At 46.9% G+C, this 18,219-nt stretch overlaps 1 protein-coding gene across 1 annotated transcript in view; it reads right to left on the reverse strand.

Moving 5' to 3' along the window:
* Nucleotides 1-18,219, reverse strand: part of Trappc10 (trafficking protein particle complex subunit 10) — a 62,987-nt gene that overhangs the window by 15,108 nt on the left and 29,660 nt on the right. The window contains exons 7-17 of the mRNA XM_048451329.3: nucleotides 15,665-15,912; nucleotides 12,772-12,918; nucleotides 12,079-12,193; nucleotides 11,650-11,726; nucleotides 10,679-10,770; nucleotides 8,785-8,925; nucleotides 8,410-8,522; nucleotides 4,854-5,368; nucleotides 3,814-3,955; nucleotides 2,440-2,598; nucleotides 1,257-1,486 (exon numbers count right to left, since the gene is read on the reverse strand). Of these exons, the coding sequence (XP_048307286.2) occupies nucleotides 1,257-1,486; nucleotides 2,440-2,598; nucleotides 3,814-3,955; nucleotides 4,854-5,368; nucleotides 8,410-8,522; nucleotides 8,785-8,925; nucleotides 10,679-10,770; nucleotides 11,650-11,726; nucleotides 12,079-12,193; nucleotides 12,772-12,918; nucleotides 15,665-15,912 (1,979 nt within the window). The remainder of the gene's footprint in view (nucleotides 1-1,256; nucleotides 1,487-2,439; nucleotides 2,599-3,813; nucleotides 3,956-4,853; nucleotides 5,369-8,409; nucleotides 8,523-8,784; nucleotides 8,926-10,678; nucleotides 10,771-11,649; nucleotides 11,727-12,078; nucleotides 12,194-12,771; nucleotides 12,919-15,664; nucleotides 15,913-18,219) is intronic.

Consider the following 18,219-nt stretch of genomic DNA (forward strand, 5'->3'; position numbering starts at 1 on the left):
CGAATGTGAATGGCCCCCTCAAGCTCGTGTTTGAATACTTGGTGTGGCCTTATTGAGGCACTGTGGCTGCAGGCAGGTTCTGAGGTTTTAAAAGCCCACCATATCAGTTAGCTCTGTCTCATGCCTGTGGATCAAGGTTAAGCTCTCAGCTACTGCTCTAGTTCCATGCCTGCCACATGTTGCTATGTTCCCCGCCATGATGGACATGGATTCTAGCACTCTGAAACCATAAGTCACAAATTAAAGGTTTCTTTTATAAGTTCTCTTGTAGTATGAGGGGGCCTGCTTTTGGTCCTGGCTGCCCTGTGTGCGGGGCCCCTTTGTTCTGTCCTGCCCGGCTAGCTTACACCCGGAATAACCACATAGAAATTGTATTAATTAAATTACTGCCTGGTGCATTAGCTCTAGTCTCTTATTGGCTAACTCTCACATCTTGATTAACCCATTTCTATTAATTTGTGTATTACCACGTGACTGTGGCTTACTGGCAAGATTCTAACCTATGTCCATCTTGGGCCGGAGATTCATGGCATCTGCCACACTCTGACTCTGCTTCCCAGCATTCTGTTCTGTCTTCCCCGCCTACCTGAGTTCCGCCCTATCAACTAGGCCAAGGCAGTTTCTTTAATAACCAATGAAAGCAACACAAATACAGAAGGACCTCCTACACCATTCTCTGGGTCATGGTGTTTTATCACAGTAACAGACTGGAAGACTGGGAAGGAAAATCTCTTCTACAGAGACTGACTATCTTATACCTTAAGCCATAATGCATTTAAAGTGACTGCAGTCTGAGGTCTGTCCTATTTGTCCTACTGTTCCTGTACCCACACTGCACAATGTGTGGCTCAAAAGAAGCCACAGAGTTGGAACCTGTATCACAGGAGGACAAACCTTGCAATACTCCATGAGCTGATTTCACATGCACCTTTGACCAAAGCAACAATATCTCTGAGTAACTTTTAACAAATGCCAGCCCCAAAGCCTATCTCAATGGAGTATTCCTGGCTGAATTGGTCCAGGGTCTGTGTGACACAAACTCCTGCAACTTGGTCACAGGATGCATGGATCCACCCTCCCTCCCAGTGTCATAGTGACTCCACTCTGACTGCAGCGAAGTCAGAGCTTTGATGTCTTCTATGGTGGCTGCAGTCCAGATGAGTGTACAGGGGAGCACAGGAGGACAGGCTCCACGCTCCTCCTACCCAGACAGGCAGAGGCTACTGCCTAGTTGCACAACCCAAGGCCCTCTCTACCTTGTGATCTGTGGTGACCATGCAATGGTCAGTTCTCTGCATGTCTTTTTGCTTCCTGTGGGGCTCTGGTGTCCCCAGAACACTGGTATCCCCACCAGGGGCTGGAGCTGAAGGCAAAGACAGAACCTCGAGCTCAAACTCGATCACATGGTATGCAGGTGCAGTGGGAAGACCGATGCTTGTGACCTTGTCAGAGGACTGGATCCGGAGCAAAGCAGTGGAGCACTCTTCTGTGGGAGACAGAAAGCCACCTCAGACATAACTCTTTGTTTCATTCCCTTGTCAAGTAGGAAATAGGCATAATGGGACGCACTGCCGAGCTCCTGCTGTCCTGTGCACATGAATGAGGACAATACTAGGCAGGAAAATATAAGACCCTAGACAGGGCTATACAGGAGGTTCACAATCCAGGCACTGCTCAAAGTGCAGACAGGCAGGGGCAGCTCCCACATGGCTGCATGCTCCATCACATAGCAGACCGTAGCTCGACTCAAAAACCTAGAGGCAGATATTGGGGTTCAACCTGAAAGTCAGAGAAGCAAAACAGTCAACCACTGGCTCTAACCTCTACCTCAATCTGAAATGGCCACTTGCCTCTTGGAATCTCAGAACAAGACTGTGTGTAAGAGCCTTCACCTCCCATCTTATATCCTCTCGAGGGCTGGGATTAAAGGCGTGCACCACTACCGCCTGGTTTCTGTGGCAAACTAGTGTGGCTTCTGGGATTAAAGGTGTGTGTCACCACTGCCAGGTCTGTAAGGCTGACCAGTGGGGCTGCTTTGTTCTCTGATCTTATTTATTAAAATACAAATGAAATACCACTACAGCAGACCATCACTTGCCCCAAGGAAAAAGAAGTAGAAAGCTAGGAATTAGTGCCTAAAAAGGTGACCTGCTTTTGCTCTTTAGTGGTGCCAAGCAGGGGTGGACAGGCTAGGAGAAGCATCCCTGTGGAACATGGGTCAGCTCTGAAACTGCACTCAAGGTTGGCAGCATTTGGCACCTAATGAGCACACCATGCTCAGGATATGTATGCTTCATTCAGGGGCTAGCTCAGGCCATCTATAAATGCTGACCTCAGAAGCCAAGACAAGGTGCTGCAAAGTGTCAGGGCCGTGATGCCTGGCTAGTCTTCCGTCCCTGAAGAGCCTGAGCACAAGTGCACCAGCCCTGGCTGCCTTACCTCTTGAGTTGGAGTAGACCACGGCTCTGTTCTCAGCCTGGCACAAGATGAGCATGGCTTCAACATTGCTGAGCTGGAGGCTGTCTCCATTTTTTACTGCATAATGACCCGTAGTGACAGTAAACTTGACTTTCTGAGGAATGCCAGCCAAAAGGCTATCTAAATGAAACAAGACAGCAGTTAGGATCGCTGTCCCCCAGAGAGCAGCTGCAGGAGCTGTGGAGAGGTGAAAAGAGTCGCTAAAAGTCCATTAGCCCTGGGCACCTCTCCCTCCTGCCTCACCTTTTCCTCTCAGTGCCAGTCACAGAACTTCCCTGAGAACAAAGGACACCGTGAACCTGAGGGAGGAGGGTGCCCCCTGGGCTCTAGAGTGAGAGATTGCAGGGTTTACTAAGCTGTCAAGTCAGGACAGGCAGCTCCAGGACAGAGTAAGGAAGTGGGCATTGGAGCTGCTCAGGAGAATAGAGTAGTGGATCAGGCAGGGCAGAGGAGGGGTGAGAGGCCAGAGACAAGAAAGAAAGGCAGGAGAGGGAGGCAAGGCCACAGCAGAAAAGGGAACAGGGCCAGGGCTTCCTAGGAGCAGAGCTCAGGCTGTAGCCAAAATGTTCCCATGCACATGACACCTGAGGACATCTGCTGGTGGCCTGGGGAGAAGCTGAAAACTAAAGATGTAGAAAGAACGAAGGAGATTTAACAGAAAAAGAAAAAAGGAAAAAGCTTTCCTTGCTGTGTTTTCCTTTTGTTTTAAATAGGAGGCTTATCATGGCTCACAGCTAAGGCTTAAGTCAAGGACCCACAATTGCATCTAGTATTGGCCTTTCAAGGCAGTCAGGGCTCTGCATGGAAAGACAGGGCGTGCATGTGTTCACGTGTGCACCTGTGTGTGCATCTGAATGTGCACCAGAAAGTTGCAAATAAAGGTCTTCCCAGTCTAAGGCCTTGCTTCTCTGGTGTTCCAGAACATGTCACATGGCAGCAGTCCTGTAAATGCCTCTCCTTTTACTTAGAAAGCATACCAGCAGGTCAGAATCTCTGGGTTTCTAGGGCTATGCTGTGGAGTTAAGCCCACTCAGAACTTTCAAAGAGGAAAACCTGATTAGGGTGTGAACTACACTCCGTATGCTATCACCAAAAGGGAGTCAGGTGTACAAGTTCCCTGCAGAACACCTTTGTGTCTTACTTTCAGATACACCACGGTTACTATGCATGGTGGCCAGCAATCACAGGACAGTGACTGAACAGAGCTGCAGCCAGTGGCTTCCAGGCCATTTCCACTACTCTTTCTAGGAGAGGAGCAAGGAGCTGGGAAAGATGGTACTGAGACCCTCCCTGGAACCCTCGGTGGCTTCCTGTGTGGTTGCAGGCTCCACTCACCAGCCAGGGGTTCCACATGCAGCTGAGGCTCCTGAGAGTACACATCGTACTGTACAATGGGGTGGATGTGTGCAAGGACAAACCACACAGGGCCTACTGAGGCCCGGAGCTGTCGCAGCGTGTATGTTCCAGGTTCCTTGGCCTAGGGGCAAAACAAGGTACTTGGTAAGACAATCCTTTCTGTGTTACAAGTTCCCAAGGTAAAGACAACTGTCCTCATACTCAAATGCCACCCGTCTTCCCTGCAGCCCTCTGTCCTGCGCATCACATCTGCACCTACACTGCTCCAAGAAACATCTGGCTCTCAAGCCCTTTTTGAACAACTGATGCTTCTGAGTCAACATTAGCCTCTGATGAGGTAGACACGGTAAGGACCTGTTAGTGGCCCACGTCTAGAAAGGTACTAAGTGAGACATTCAACAGGGGTGATTCTACTAGAAGACCATACCCAGGTGGAGCAAAAACACCTTTCTTAGATCTTGTCTGTGTATGAGGTCAAACAATAAGGGCATGCTCCATCAGAGCAAAGTGTACAGTCTGACACCATGTAGCCTTCAAAGGAAACAGCTTATAGGTCAGGTCACCTTCAAAATCTCCTTACCAAGTGAGGGGGTGTCTTCACACACACAGGAACTAGCTAAGAAAATCCAATAACCCAGCCAATTAAAAAGCTAAGCAAAAACCCAAACAAAGAAGTTCATAAAAACTTCATTCAGTAGCTGGGAATTATGGTTCATGACTGTCAAGAGGCTGAGACAGAAAGACTGTCTGTCACATGCTTGAGACCACTGTAGGTTACACAGTGTAAGTTACACACTGGCTACAGTGTAAGAACCTGTCTCAAAATAAAAACAAAACAAAACTAGGAACAAACTTCATTCAAAAATTTATCAACTGCCGAACTATTGTATACAAAGTTGAATCTTCTCTAGGATAAAGAAAAAACACTGGAAGTCACAGCGGACCTCACAGTGCCCTCAGGCTCCCTCCCCATCTCCACCAATTTGAGAGCCATGTCCTGAGCCCAGTCCTACCCATACCTGGGTCCTGAATTCTATCTTGTTGGCTCCTGGCTGCAAAGTCACACTGCTGCACTTCAGGACATGGGCGCCATCCTCCAGGGCCAATCCGGAGGGTGCCTCTAGAGAGGAAACACTTTCCTGCCTCCTCAGGAGCATGTGGACATTCCTACAGATAATGCCTGTGGTGTGCAAGGAGTTATCAGAAGGGCTCCTCTCCAGCATCTCCGACAACTCCAGGGCAGGCAGGCTGTTCTGAGATGCAGGGAACTGGGAGGCTTCGGCTGGGAAGGTGATGATCCCGTTGGAAGTTTTGTGCTTGGTCAGCCACTCAGCTGTCTTCCGGTAGTTGTTTTTATCAATACTAAAGTGGACGTTGACAGCAATCTGGTCCACGTGGACAGGGATAGGCATCTGGCTGCAAACTGTTATCTCCACAGTCAGGACACCACCCGCATGGACCACAGCGTTGGGAGGGTCAAAATGGAGATCCTTTAGCCGTGCAAAGGAGTGCATGGGTAGCACCACCTTGTGACCTGCAAACACATACTCCATGTCCCACACTCGAGCCACATCTCCTGCTAGCACTGGGAGGAAGGTGCTACCAGCTCAGGAACGTAGGTGTTTATTTAGAACAAAGATTGCAAGCTTCTCAACCTCCCACATTCCTTCTATCACAAAAGCAGACTAGACAACACTTCCAGAACTCTGGGGACAAGGAAATTAAGAGCAGTGAAGATTTCCGCAGCTGTTTTGTCACTTCAGGAAGAGGGAAGAACAACTGCTCCCTCTATTTCAAACTAAAACTGGCCAGCAGTCTGGTCCTTAGAGTCACCCCCAGGGACTCAACACCCTCCGAAACAGCTCTTAGAAGACCCCTAGGAAAGAAGCCAAGTGCTCCACTGTGCCCTGAAAGTTAGTCCAGGCATCTGCCAGACTATGGAGACAGTAGAGAGACAGCTGTCTATAGTTTGGGGATGTGAGGGGACATGAAGGCATGAAGACAGCTTCAGCAGACACGAAGATGGGTGAGAATCCAGTGTTCTCCTCTCCTCAGTGCCATGGTGATGTTTAGAGAGAGTACAACGCTACAGAACCACTGAACAGGACTGATAAACCAAAGGGGAGTCTGGAGATGGGTTTGGTGGAAGTAAGCTTAGCAGGCATGAAGCTGAGGCTATGGCTGCAACTGTGGGTTGACCGATCCAAAACCAACCAACCAACCAGCCGACCAAAGTCTGTCCATAAGTTAAAGCGGATTTGCCATAGCTGAAGAATGAGCAAATGCTTTTGAAAGTTGTATTCACACAAAGGGACCAGGGAGCAGGAAGGAATACCCTCACTCCCATCATTCCTCACACAGCAGCAAGCCGAGAAGGCACACTGGGGTCTGTAAATCAAACCACCACCCTGATACTGCTGAGAACATCAGGCAGGTGGCTCTGCTAAAGGGAGAGGCAATCCACCTCTGCAGCCGGTGATCACACAACCGGGAGCCAGAACCTTGTGGAGGACTCTGTCATACTCAGTAACTGCTACAGACTGACCAATCTATGCAACCCAACCCAGGCACATCTTGTGGTAAATAAAACAAGCCCTGGCCCCCAGAACAAGGGTACTTGGATATGGGTGTCTGGTAAGTAATTAGACTAAATGAGGTCAAGGGGCATTTACAGCAAGACATCCCTGAGTGCTTGCTGTCTTCTGCATTGTATATAAGGACATAGCAAGGAAGAAGCTCTCACCAGAACATGATTCTACTATGTCTATCTCCAGAACTCAGAAACAAATGCCTGCTATTAAGTCCCTGTGCCACAGCACTTTATAATGGCAGCTGAAGAGAACACAGTATCTCTCTTCAAAAGGGCTCTTAGTCAACTAAACACAAGGAGCAAAATTTTGGAAGTGTCGTCTGGCTACACAAAAACATCAAGTGCATCCTTCCAATCTAACCTTCCAGAGTCTGCAATTTGGAGGCTCCCAGCTGGAAGCCCAGGAACAGATTCCAGAAGGTGGATTGGTCTGAATGACAGTTGGCTCCATGTTTTGGAAATAAAAAGAAAATGGTACAGTAATACATGCCACACCCCATGAGCCTTGAAAACACTGAGTCAAAGAATCCAGTCACGAGAGACTCCATGTAATAGGAGTCTACAGAAAGCAGGGGTGGGGGCTGCAGGGAGACAGAATGGACTGTGGTGGTGGATATGCACATCTGTGCACACACTAAAAGCCACCGAACTGCATGCTTCAAATAGGAATTCAGGATATGTAAATTCTATTTCAATAAAGCAAGACGTGAGAGTAAATGTTCTAAATCAAAAGAGAACTGAAGCCAGGTGGTGAATCTCTGTGAGTTCAAGGCCAGCCTGATCTAGAGCTAGTTCCAGGACAGGCTCCAAAGCTACACAGAGAAACCCTGTCTCAAACAAACAAACCAACAACAAACAAACAAAAGAACTGGGACATATAACCAAGCTTAATATATATTCTAAGAATTAAGTGATATGTGGCTCTTCACTGGACTCCCATAAAAATAATTTATATGTTTTAGTCTTCTGCTGTCACTTTAAGAACTAACCACGCCCACCCCAGCCACTTTGGACCTCCCCCGCCGCCATCTTCTCTCTAGTGTGTGTATGTTTGTTTCGTGTCGTATGTACGTGTGTCTTTGTTCTCTCTATGTTTGTCTATATCTCTCTTTCTTTAAGTAATAAATGTCTAGCTTTATGTATAGCCTTATGTCCATTTACTCTGCCGTCCACCGCATCCAGTCGCCTGACTCTGCCGCTCGCCCGGGGACCCTGACTCCCTGGCCACATGGCGCTGCCACTTGCAGCTGCTCCGCAAGCTGCCTGGGACATCCCACCATGGTATTATTTTTAAAAAGAACAATAATATGGGTCTGGAGAGATGGCTCAGTGGGTTAAGTGTTTGGTGTGTGCACACATGTATCTCAGTTTGGAACCTCAGCATCCACAAAAAAGCTGAGCATGGAGGTGCATATCTGCTACTGCACACTGGGAGGAGACAGGCAGAGTACAGTAGCTCTCTGACCGCCAGCCCAGAAACAACATGCTCCAGGTTCAGTGGGAAACCTTGTCTCCAAAAACACATGGACACACATGTACACATGTGCGCATACACACACACGTGGTAATGCATGTTTAACACTTGAGAGGCAGATGCAGGCAGACTGTTTCTAGTCCAAGGCCAGCTGGGTCTACATGAGTTTCAGAATAGCTAGGACTACATAGTAAGAACATGTCTCAAAAAAATAAAACATAAAAAATATAGCAATTCATGGTAGCATTCTTAAGAAAATCAGAAAGACCTGAGTCTGGGCCTCAGGTGGTATCAGAGCCCTTCAGTCCCTGAGAATGCCTCGTGTGATAAGGAGTCTGGAGCACTCCTCTGTGTCACAGAAGCATGCTAACCTGTTTGGGTGAAGTCTCACTCAAGTTCACCAAAGAGAAAGACCCACGGCTGGTGCACAGGCAGGCGCTACGGCTTCACTCCTTCTCCTTTCATACTGCATGGAAAACACCTGAGACACAGGATTAGCCACCAGTCTCACCTGGGTTGTCTTCTTGCTGGCTGGCATAGCTGAGGATCTCCTGGCAGAAGTACTTTCGCTCCTCCTCTGTCAGATGATGGTCACTGGCTAGAAGGCTGCTGGTCTGCAAGTAGCTGAAGTTCAGAGTTAAGGAGTGAGGACCTCCTGAGTAGGATGGTGGGCAAAAGGGCTCCAAATGTCCTCTCTTGCCTTCAAAGTACAACACAAGGAGAGCTGTCACTTAAAAAAAAAAGTTAGAAACTCAAAGTTAGATTTAAAAAGAGTGGACACTTGCTCTATGCTCCACAGGAGCTACCTGCACACTCATTGTGAGCAACACCACCATACATCAGGCAGTGACTTATTATTTCATGAAACACTGGACTCAAAGGATACTTTTCCATCTGCCCAAGGTGTTTTTGGCACTCGGCTAGCTGCTTTCTTGTGTGCGTGACAGGCAGGGCCCAGCCCTCAGCCAGGTAATTCTTCAAAGCTCCCTGAAGATACATCTCTGCCTTCTGGGGTGACCTTTTCCTCCTTGCAAAGGTAGCAAACACAAGGTTGTTAGGCATCACAAGGGCCAGCATGGCAGACCTCCATCTGACACTCGCATGTCCACAGTCCTCCCACAGCCCTTCCCACCACCCCTCCTGTGAGGAGCCATGAAGGACGGCCAGGGCGCATTCCGAGCAGTAGACTCATGCTGATAACATGCTGATAACATGCTGCTGCTCTGACATCCGTACACCCTTCCTAGCTAGACTTCAGGTCAGCGGAAGAACACTGTCTTACTGGCAGGTGGGACGGCTGGGAAAAGAGAAGGGCATGTCCCTAGCCCTGGTGGCTAGCCACAGCCCTGCTGCCACACCACACTGGACTCATGCCAACAGTCTACATGGCCCAGCCATCGAGCTTAGGTCAGCTATGACTGGGCAGATACGAGCTGCTTACAGAGACTGAGCGCACCAAAGATTAGACAAGCAAAACCAGAAGACCTTCCTAGTTCCAAGGAAGGCACAACGATGTTCAGAATAAAACCAAGTTAAGTTTATGCCACAGATTCACCAGGGCCTGTTATACTTCGAGGAGATCAGTGCTCCCCTTTCCTTCCCCAGAGGCTAGGATGCTGGGCTAGCCAGAAGCTAATACTGCCAAGCTCTCCAGGGCATCCTTGGAGAGGAATCTCCATTTCCACTACTCCAGACATAATCAGAATTCAGAAGTCCCAAATTAAATGTTTCTCAAATAAAGTAAAATTTAAACTTAGCAAAATACATTTTTTCTGGATTCTTTTGGTTCTCCTATGAAACATTGTTTGTTTGAAAGGTCCAGAACTTTCCAAACCTCTTCAGTCATAACCTCTAGTGCTAGAAAGCACTTAAATCTCCAGTAAGCCGACAGAGTCTGGGGAAATCTAACAAGAAGGAAGAGGCAACTGTCATTCAGCTCAGAGTGTGGCCAAGGTGAACTGAGCCTCCAGGTTCTGAACAGCAGGCCAGTGCCTGGCACTGGGATTCTGCGCTTCTGGATTCTGCAGTGGTCAAGTGCACTAACCTCACAGCACCCAGAGATGTAGTTTCCCCCAAATGCAGAAGTGGAACATGACTGCTTGAACCTGCTCAGAGCTCCTACCCCACCGTGAATGAGCTAGGTGAGGGATGGCTGCTCCAGAAAACTTGGAGCCACTCAGGCATCTACAAGCCCCTATCTAGCAATCCACACCAGCTCTTTTTTTTTTCATGTACTAAAATTACTTTAAGTACAGATTTCAAAACTTCGCTTTGAATACACCTTCCCTTCTCCTTTAGAACTGCTATCTCTTTGCATAGCTTTGAAGCTGAATCCCACTATGCCAGGCTAAGATTGCTCTTCTTCAGCAGACAAGAAGGCTCCTGTGCTCACTCCCAGCTCACCCCTCGCACCTGCATCCAAGGGGCTTGTGACACAATAGAGAAAGACTACATAACCAACTACTGTTTACTGACCTGGAAGGCAGGCTCTGAAATACTTCTCATTACTTATTAAAGTTAATTACAAGATTTTGTGCACATGCATGTGGATGTGTATCATTAGAGTTAATTAAGTATAGTAGGTCAAAGATCAGTAACAACAGTAATAAGCCAAAAAACCTCCCCATATGGTTCTGGAAGAAATTCAAAGACAAAACAATGACTGGCTAATGGATTCTACCTGTTCCCATCTATCAAGTTATGCAAACTTTACACTCTATGTATAAACCTTCTCATATGTGTGCAAAATGTTTAAAATCAAAGAGGTCACCATTAATTACATGTAAAATTCTGCCAGATCTTTTCCAACGAGCTTGGCAGATCGAATCCTCCCAATACTTGTATACATCTCAATGGTGGCATGGGACAAGTCCTGCGAAAAAGTTAAAAGAGCACAATTATGTACTTGAGTTTCTATTTTGGTTCTATGTTTTTAATGATGTGTATGCGGGTGAGGGAGTGTGCACACGAGTGCAGGCGCTAGAAGCACTGGATGCCCCTGGAGAGTGTGTTATAGGCCATTCAATATAGGTCCTGGGAAGAGAACCGGGTCCTCTGCACAAGCAGTACATGTTCTCAACCACCGAGACCATCCTCTAGACCTGTACTTGAATTTTCAGGGCACATCTTACATTTACTTTACCCAAAGCTACAGCAAGATACTGTGATGAAACAGCTTTCAACTCATATCCACTTTCAAACTGTCACATGACATAATTTCCATACAACGTCAGCAACTTGTACACGTGTTATGAAGCATGTGATGAGAGACAGCCATGGGCTCACACAGTGAAGCCCACTTAACTCCCTCCCTACTACCGTCTGTGCCTACCCGTCCTGGCACTCTTCCTACCAGCTCATGGTCTGTCTTCCACTGCTTCCTGGAACCACTCGAATTCAACCTTTCAAACCCAGCATGAGAGCTCCGCCCAAGCACAAATGGGCACTTTCACAAAGAAGAGTATTCACTATCTGTTCTTATAGATTCTACCTAGTAAAAGGGAAAACCTACATTGAGCAAAATTTTAATTATTTCAATGTTGTGCTTGTGTCTAACTATGGTATCAGGGGCACTAACATGTGATCAATTACCCAGTGTTTATACAGAGCACCCCAGCATACTAAGTAAATTACCACAACAATGAGGGGTCTAAAGTACAGTTCGTCCAATACCAAAGGGCATGCAGAAGAACAAAGCCAGCTAGGGCTGAGTGGGCTCTGTGGACAGAGGAGGGACTCTTGCCACACTTACCAAGTAGTGCTTTTCAAAGGCTTCTACTGATGACAGCGCTTCCTGGAGTTTCTTGTAAGGACTCTGAGCTGTGTTGGCTGAAACACAAAGGTGAGCGTCCTTACGTGGCAGCAGCATAACGGTCACATGTGATCACTCACTTTCAGACCTCAGGGTGATGACCTGACTCTTACAGGCATCGCAAAAACACTAGCTTTTCCAGTGTGGCCCAGATTATGATGTCTATTCCTTTCCAATTTATGACACAGCCTAGGACCTTCCCATAAAACTGTTCTCTGAGATTGGACTTCCCATAAATATGCACCACAAACACTGAAATAGGGACATGACTCATGAACAGGCAGCACAGACTCGCACACTCTCTGAGTCCCCCCGGCAGATGGCACTCTCACTTCAGCAGTCCCCACTGTGCTCCAGCAGTGATCATACCTGTTTCAGGTCTCTCAGCCCCTAATCCCGCCAAAAGATCAACTGTTCTGTTGAGATCTTCTGAGTTGGGGCCCTTTTCCGACACAAGTCCACACAGGTACCCTAAGGACTTTAGCTGTTGAGGGAAACCCATAGTTTGAGTTCATTTGTTGTAAGTCAGTAGGCAATCCACAAATGTAGTAAATATATAATCCTGACTCCCGTTCATTGTGGGGGAAACTTAGCTTTCTTATCTAAATGGTATGAATTTTACAGCACACCTTATGGGATTGCTGCAAGCTCACACCGTTTTCAGGTTAGTTCCAGAATAGAGCTGAGGTTGTGAATCTGCTCTCTGTCATTCAGCTAACTGTGACCCACTTTTTAAACGACTGCTCTATGTGCATCCCTCCCCACTGTGCCCTGCCCCTGCGGTCCACACACAACACACACTGGCCCAAACCTGCATTTCTGCAGCCTACTGCACCTCTTACTTGCCCATCCCTGACACTGACACTGTCTCACTTGTCATCTGCTAAAGAAGCTGACAAGAACTAAGAAACTCTGACCCATGGCTGTGTTCAGATGCACTGTAAGGATGTGAGAGTATCCAAACTAGTCTAAATACACTAGATTTCTCCTAACAGCCCATGCTATCTGCCACACAGGCACCCTTAGAGACAATGCAAACACTTCACACATAGTAGCAGATACCTTTTCCATTGCATAGCTCCACAGTCCCACCATGTGGGCAATATTGGAGTCTATCTGTGCCCGGTCACAGCAGCCTTCTATCCTCTGCAACACCTCCAGACAGCTCAGGAATACCCAGCAATCCAGAGCACCGGGCGGGACAGAGACCTACGAGGACAGAAGTGCACATGAGGATGCTGTAAGCACAAACCTATGTGCTCATAGCTTTCAGTGTAGCACAGCCATGACCACAAAGCTACAGAAGGATAACCTATCACAGGCCAGAGACAGGAATAACCTGTGTACAAATGTATCTTTGAGTCATGTGTCTGGCGACAATAAAGGACTTAGTTTGCATACAATTTTCAGTTACATATTTTAAAACCTTATTTGGAAAAGTCTATGTGAACTGAAGAGTTGGCTCAGCAGTTAAGAGCACTCGCTACTCTTTCAGAGGATTCAGGTTCAATTCTCAGAATTCACATGGTAGCTCAAGACCACCCATAACTCCAGTCCCAAGTATCCAATGCTCTCATCTGGCCTCTAAGGGCACCAAGCACACAGACATACATGCAGGCAAACACTCATACACAGAATATAAACAAATAAATGTCTATGGAAAGCTATCACCTGGCTCAGCATGAGGCCTGGCTATATCTGTCTAGAAGGTGGGAAGGGAGCACCAGGACCTCAGGTGATTTTATGGGCACACTAAGAACAGACTGTTCAACAAAGCAGAAAGGACATTAATGACATTCAACAGTGACAGCTGAATGCTTTACAACAGATCAAAGCAGTGTTAGAATTAAAGAACTCCTATAGCTTAGGCAGATACATACTAGAACATGCACCACAGACTCTATTCAACACTCTAAGTTTGCCTGAAGCATCATCACCACAGCTGGTGACAGCCCCAGGAAGGCCTCTGGCCCACAACCAACTCTAAGTGCACCTTTCCCTGATGACTGACATGGTTTATCTTGTAACTGATATCTCAGTTTTGGTGAACATGCTACTTGGGTCTACTTAAAGTGAAACACAAGTGAATCCTGCGCTGGTGGCATGTGAAGGCCACCTTGTGCTCATGAGACAGACTCCCGACAGCCTCCTTTTAGATCCCCTGAGCCCAGAGAGTGTAGAATCTGGAAGAGGCTGGTTAGATGACAGCATGGTCAGTTTCTGGAGGGTGAGATTACTCACTTTCATCCTAGCACAGAAAAGCTCCCTTCACGGTTGCACAGCTTCCATCAGAAGCAGGCCACACTAAGGGATCAGTACTAGAACCCACAAGAGCATGCCCCTCAGGATGGCAGCATCCCCACCTCCCACACTAGGGTGAGCGGGGAGGCATTATCACGACAGGCTGCAAGTCTGTGAACCTAAGTGAACATACCATCTCCCCTGTACATGCTAGAGAAAGAAAGACCGCTAGAGAGGAAAGCACAGAGACCCACTAGAGCAGGGCCCCCCACCAGGTATCACAGGTGCCCAGGAGAATCATGCTTCACTGTGGAGAACTATTTCTCCTACTTACTTGATCACATAAAAGAAAAATAACCTGGTAAAAAATAATAGGATTAAAAAGAAAAAGAGGGAGTGCCATGGAGATGCCTTAATAGGTAAGACTGTTCCCTCTGAAAGCATAGGACCTGAATTCAAACCCCAGTACCCACATAAAAAGCCAGGCATGGATGGAGGGTAGAGGGCAGAGACAGATAGATTCTGGGAGCTCACTAACCAGTCACCCTAACCAAAACGTTGAGTTTCCAGTGCAGTGAAATTCTTTCAATTGCATTTTATGTGAAATATGAAATATCTATCACCATGTGTGTGCCTGGTGCCTGCCAGAAGAGGGCACTGGATCTCTTGGGACTAGAGTTATAGATGGTTAAGAATGGACATGTGAATGCTGAGAATCAAACCGTGTCTTCTGGAAGAACAGTCAGCACTTTTAACTGCTGAGACATCATGGCTCCAGCCCTAAGAGACTCTGCCTTAAAGAAATAAGGTGGAGAGCAATAGGCACACAACCACAAACATGTACTCTCCTCACACATGACCATAAATGCATAAAGCTTTTAAGATTATTTCAAAGACATGTTGGGTCTGTCATTTAGTATTGTAGGGTATAAAACAAAGTTACTGTATTATGAAATACTGCCCTACCAACATTTTAGTTAACAGAGCAAATTTATTTACACCGATTTCTTGAATCTGAAGTGTCTCCCACAGGCTCATTATTGAACTATCCTCCAGCCAGTAGCTATGTTACCTTTAGGAGATGGGGTCTAGCTGGTGGAGTAGGTCTCTGGGGCAAACTCTTGAAGGCTATAGACTGGCCCCTGGTTCTGGCTTGTTCTGTTTCCTGATCCGCTGAGGTGGGAGGAGCCTCCATCAGACACTCTCCTTATCATGATGGGCTGAAAACCTCTAGAGCTGTGGGCCAAATTTCCTCTAAAATGATTCAGTCAGCTGGTCACAGCAAGGGGCATGTGACTGACATGGCTCTCCACATGCTCTCTGGGCCTTACAAGGATGATCCCTTGGGAAGCCTGCAGCAGGTCATGGGATGACAAGCCCCTGGGCACAGATGATGAAGATTATGTAACAATATCTTATGGCTCTGGGTAAGACACTTTAGAGGTTTCAACTGAGAAAAGTGGATCTGACATCCTATGTATGCACAAGCGAAGTTTCCAGGCAAAGAGGCCTCTGAAACACCATCTTACTAAAGTATACATGACTTCAGGCAGTGAAGAAATCAGTACCCCCTAGGTGAATTACTCTCAAAGGAATTAAGATATTTCTATCACTTCAGGTAACAATTCAACCCCTTCCTGTCACTCATTGGCTTCCTCACATACTCATTAGGCCCAACACTTCCCAGGGTAAGTGGGGAGAGGAGCCAACTCACTTCTAAGAGCTTCAGCTCCTGCACACAGCTGTGCAGCAGCTCCAGGGCACGCTGAGCCACCTCCCATGGCCGCTGTAGGAAGAGGAGCAAGGTGCACTGGCGGGAGAACAGGTAGCTTCGCAGGTCCAGCAGTGTGGCTTCTTGCCTCTGTATCAACTCACGCTTCTCCATGTCTATGGGCTTACGGAGCACCAGTCCATTCCAGCTCTTCACCGGCTGGCAGAAAAAAGTCAGCCAGTTGGCACCATCTAAACAAACACACACCATGAAAGATGCTGACTTGCAGGCACTTCACCTAACTAAAGCTCCTGCCCAGGACCACGAGGTCTCATACAGGAGCAGGCAGCTTTCCGACCAGCTACCATTCCCCTGCCCCACCAATCACCTAGTGCTTTGGGATGGGGTGGCTCCCATAAGTACACCCATTTGGATCACAGCATTGGTGGTTGAACAGAGTACATAGCATCCTACCACGCCCAAGAAGTCCTGTGTAGGTATACAATGAGTAAGGCAGTCACCTTGATGTTCACAAGCTATAGAGCTGGGAGCATCTACACTCCATGTCACTGGCTCCAGCCAGTGAGAAAGCACTAGGCTGCCTTACTTTACTCACCCTGTAGCTCCTCCTACCAGCTCCCTGAGGAGAGGTATTGGAGGACAGGATAAAGGAACAGGGAAGAGGGTGCAGCGTCCAGAGGAAAGGTAATTCCTGTCAGCTTCCCACCAAGGTCCCCAAGCCTAAATTATAGCCTTGATACTAAATATGATCTTAAAACAAAAATCTATGGTGCTGGAGAGATAGCTCCATGGTTAAGAGAAATTGCTGCTCTTCTAGAGGACCCAGGTTCAAATCCCAGCACCCACATGGCAGCTCACACCTGTCGATAACTCCAGTTCCAAAGGATCCAACACCCTCACACAGGCATATATGCAGGCAAAACACCAATGTACATAAAATACAAATAAATAATTACATAAAAAAGAATCTATAATAACTCATTTCATCTGTATGATTTAACCTCACAGCCACTCCATGCTCAACCTGGTATCTGACATCATTCAACAGCTGATGTGTCAACCCAGCTTGTAGCCTCCCTGACCACAACCACTGTGATCACCTAAGTGGACCTGCTACTGCATCAAGCCTGGTGATACCACACAGGCAGTTCACTTTGTCAGAATTTATGGTCACTGTCATGTTCTACTTAGGCCTCTGGGCAAATGACACTTCCCAAGAGGGGTGGTCTCAGACATCCCTTTTCTCAAATCCCTTCCATGTCCATGACTACTTCTGCTGCAAATGGCGCTGATCTCATTCACGTTAAAAGGCCGCCCCATGAGAGCAGGATTCTACACTGCTCCTAACTGCATCCAGAGCCATGCTGGTGCCAGGTGGCCCTCCAGAAGTCCATGATGAAGCAATTCTTTCATTCAGCTACAAAACTTGGCCTGGGCTTATTTTTAGGTTCTAAATTGTCCCACATTACTTAATTAATTAAGTTTTTCAGGGCAAGATTTCTCTGTGTAGCTTTGGAGCCTGTCCTAGAACTCATTCTGTAGACCAGGCTGGCTTTGAATTCACAGAGCTCCACATGCCTCTGCCTCCTGTGTGTTGGGATTAAAGGCGTGACCACCACTGCCCAGCTCACAGTTGTTGTTTTTTTAAATTGAGAAAAAACAAAGAAGTTTTTTGTGAAGTGAGAAGTGTAAGAACAATTTTATATTCAAAAGAAGTGTATATATTATATGACTATGTAATACAAAAATAAATGTGAACAGGGCCGGAGATATGGCTCATCAGTTAAGATCATTGGCTGCTCTCTCAAAGGATATGGGTTCAATTCCCAGAACCTTCATGGCAGCTCACAACTGTCTGTAACTCCAGTTCTGGAGGATCTGGCATCCTCACACAGGTATATATATATATATATATATATATATATATATATATATATATATATATATATATATATATATATATATACAGGCAAAACAACAATGCACATAAAAAAAAATAAATCTTTAAAAAAATAAATGTGAGAAACAGTTCCTCTAGTTTAATTAGCAAATGTTTTACTTTGGTTATAGACTGGTATCTAGATATTAGCAGAGTAAGGCATCCAAACTATTATATAAGGATTGGTCTGGACCAGGGGTCAATTAGCAACACTTTGAGACCCATCTCAGAACCAGGATAGGCCCAGGTAAGCTGACTGTCCTAGTACTTCATCATTCCACAGGTTCTCAACTGTTGCTACAGTCCCTAGACATCACTGCTTCCTTCAGACACAATGACAAGGTTCTTAAAAACATGTCTAGCTTAGCCTGGGGATTGGGAGGGCAAGGAGAAAATAACTCAAAGTCTAGCACCAGGGGACATCTGCACCCACGCTTAGGAGACAGCTCAAATACTGTGCATCCTTTAACAAAAACAGCTGGGCATTTGATTGGGTCTTTGGGAGATGCCATGACAGTGTAAACAAGAAAGAAAGAGAATAACGTCTCAACAAGGTAAGAGGGCTTGCTGTTCTTGCAGAGGACCTGAGTGCAGTTCC

Source organism: Myodes glareolus, chromosome 18 (assembly GCF_982192425.1).
Source record: "Myodes glareolus chromosome 18, mMyoGla1.1, whole genome shotgun sequence".
In the NCBI taxonomy this organism is placed as follows: Eukaryota; Metazoa; Chordata; class Mammalia; order Rodentia; family Cricetidae; genus Myodes; species Myodes glareolus.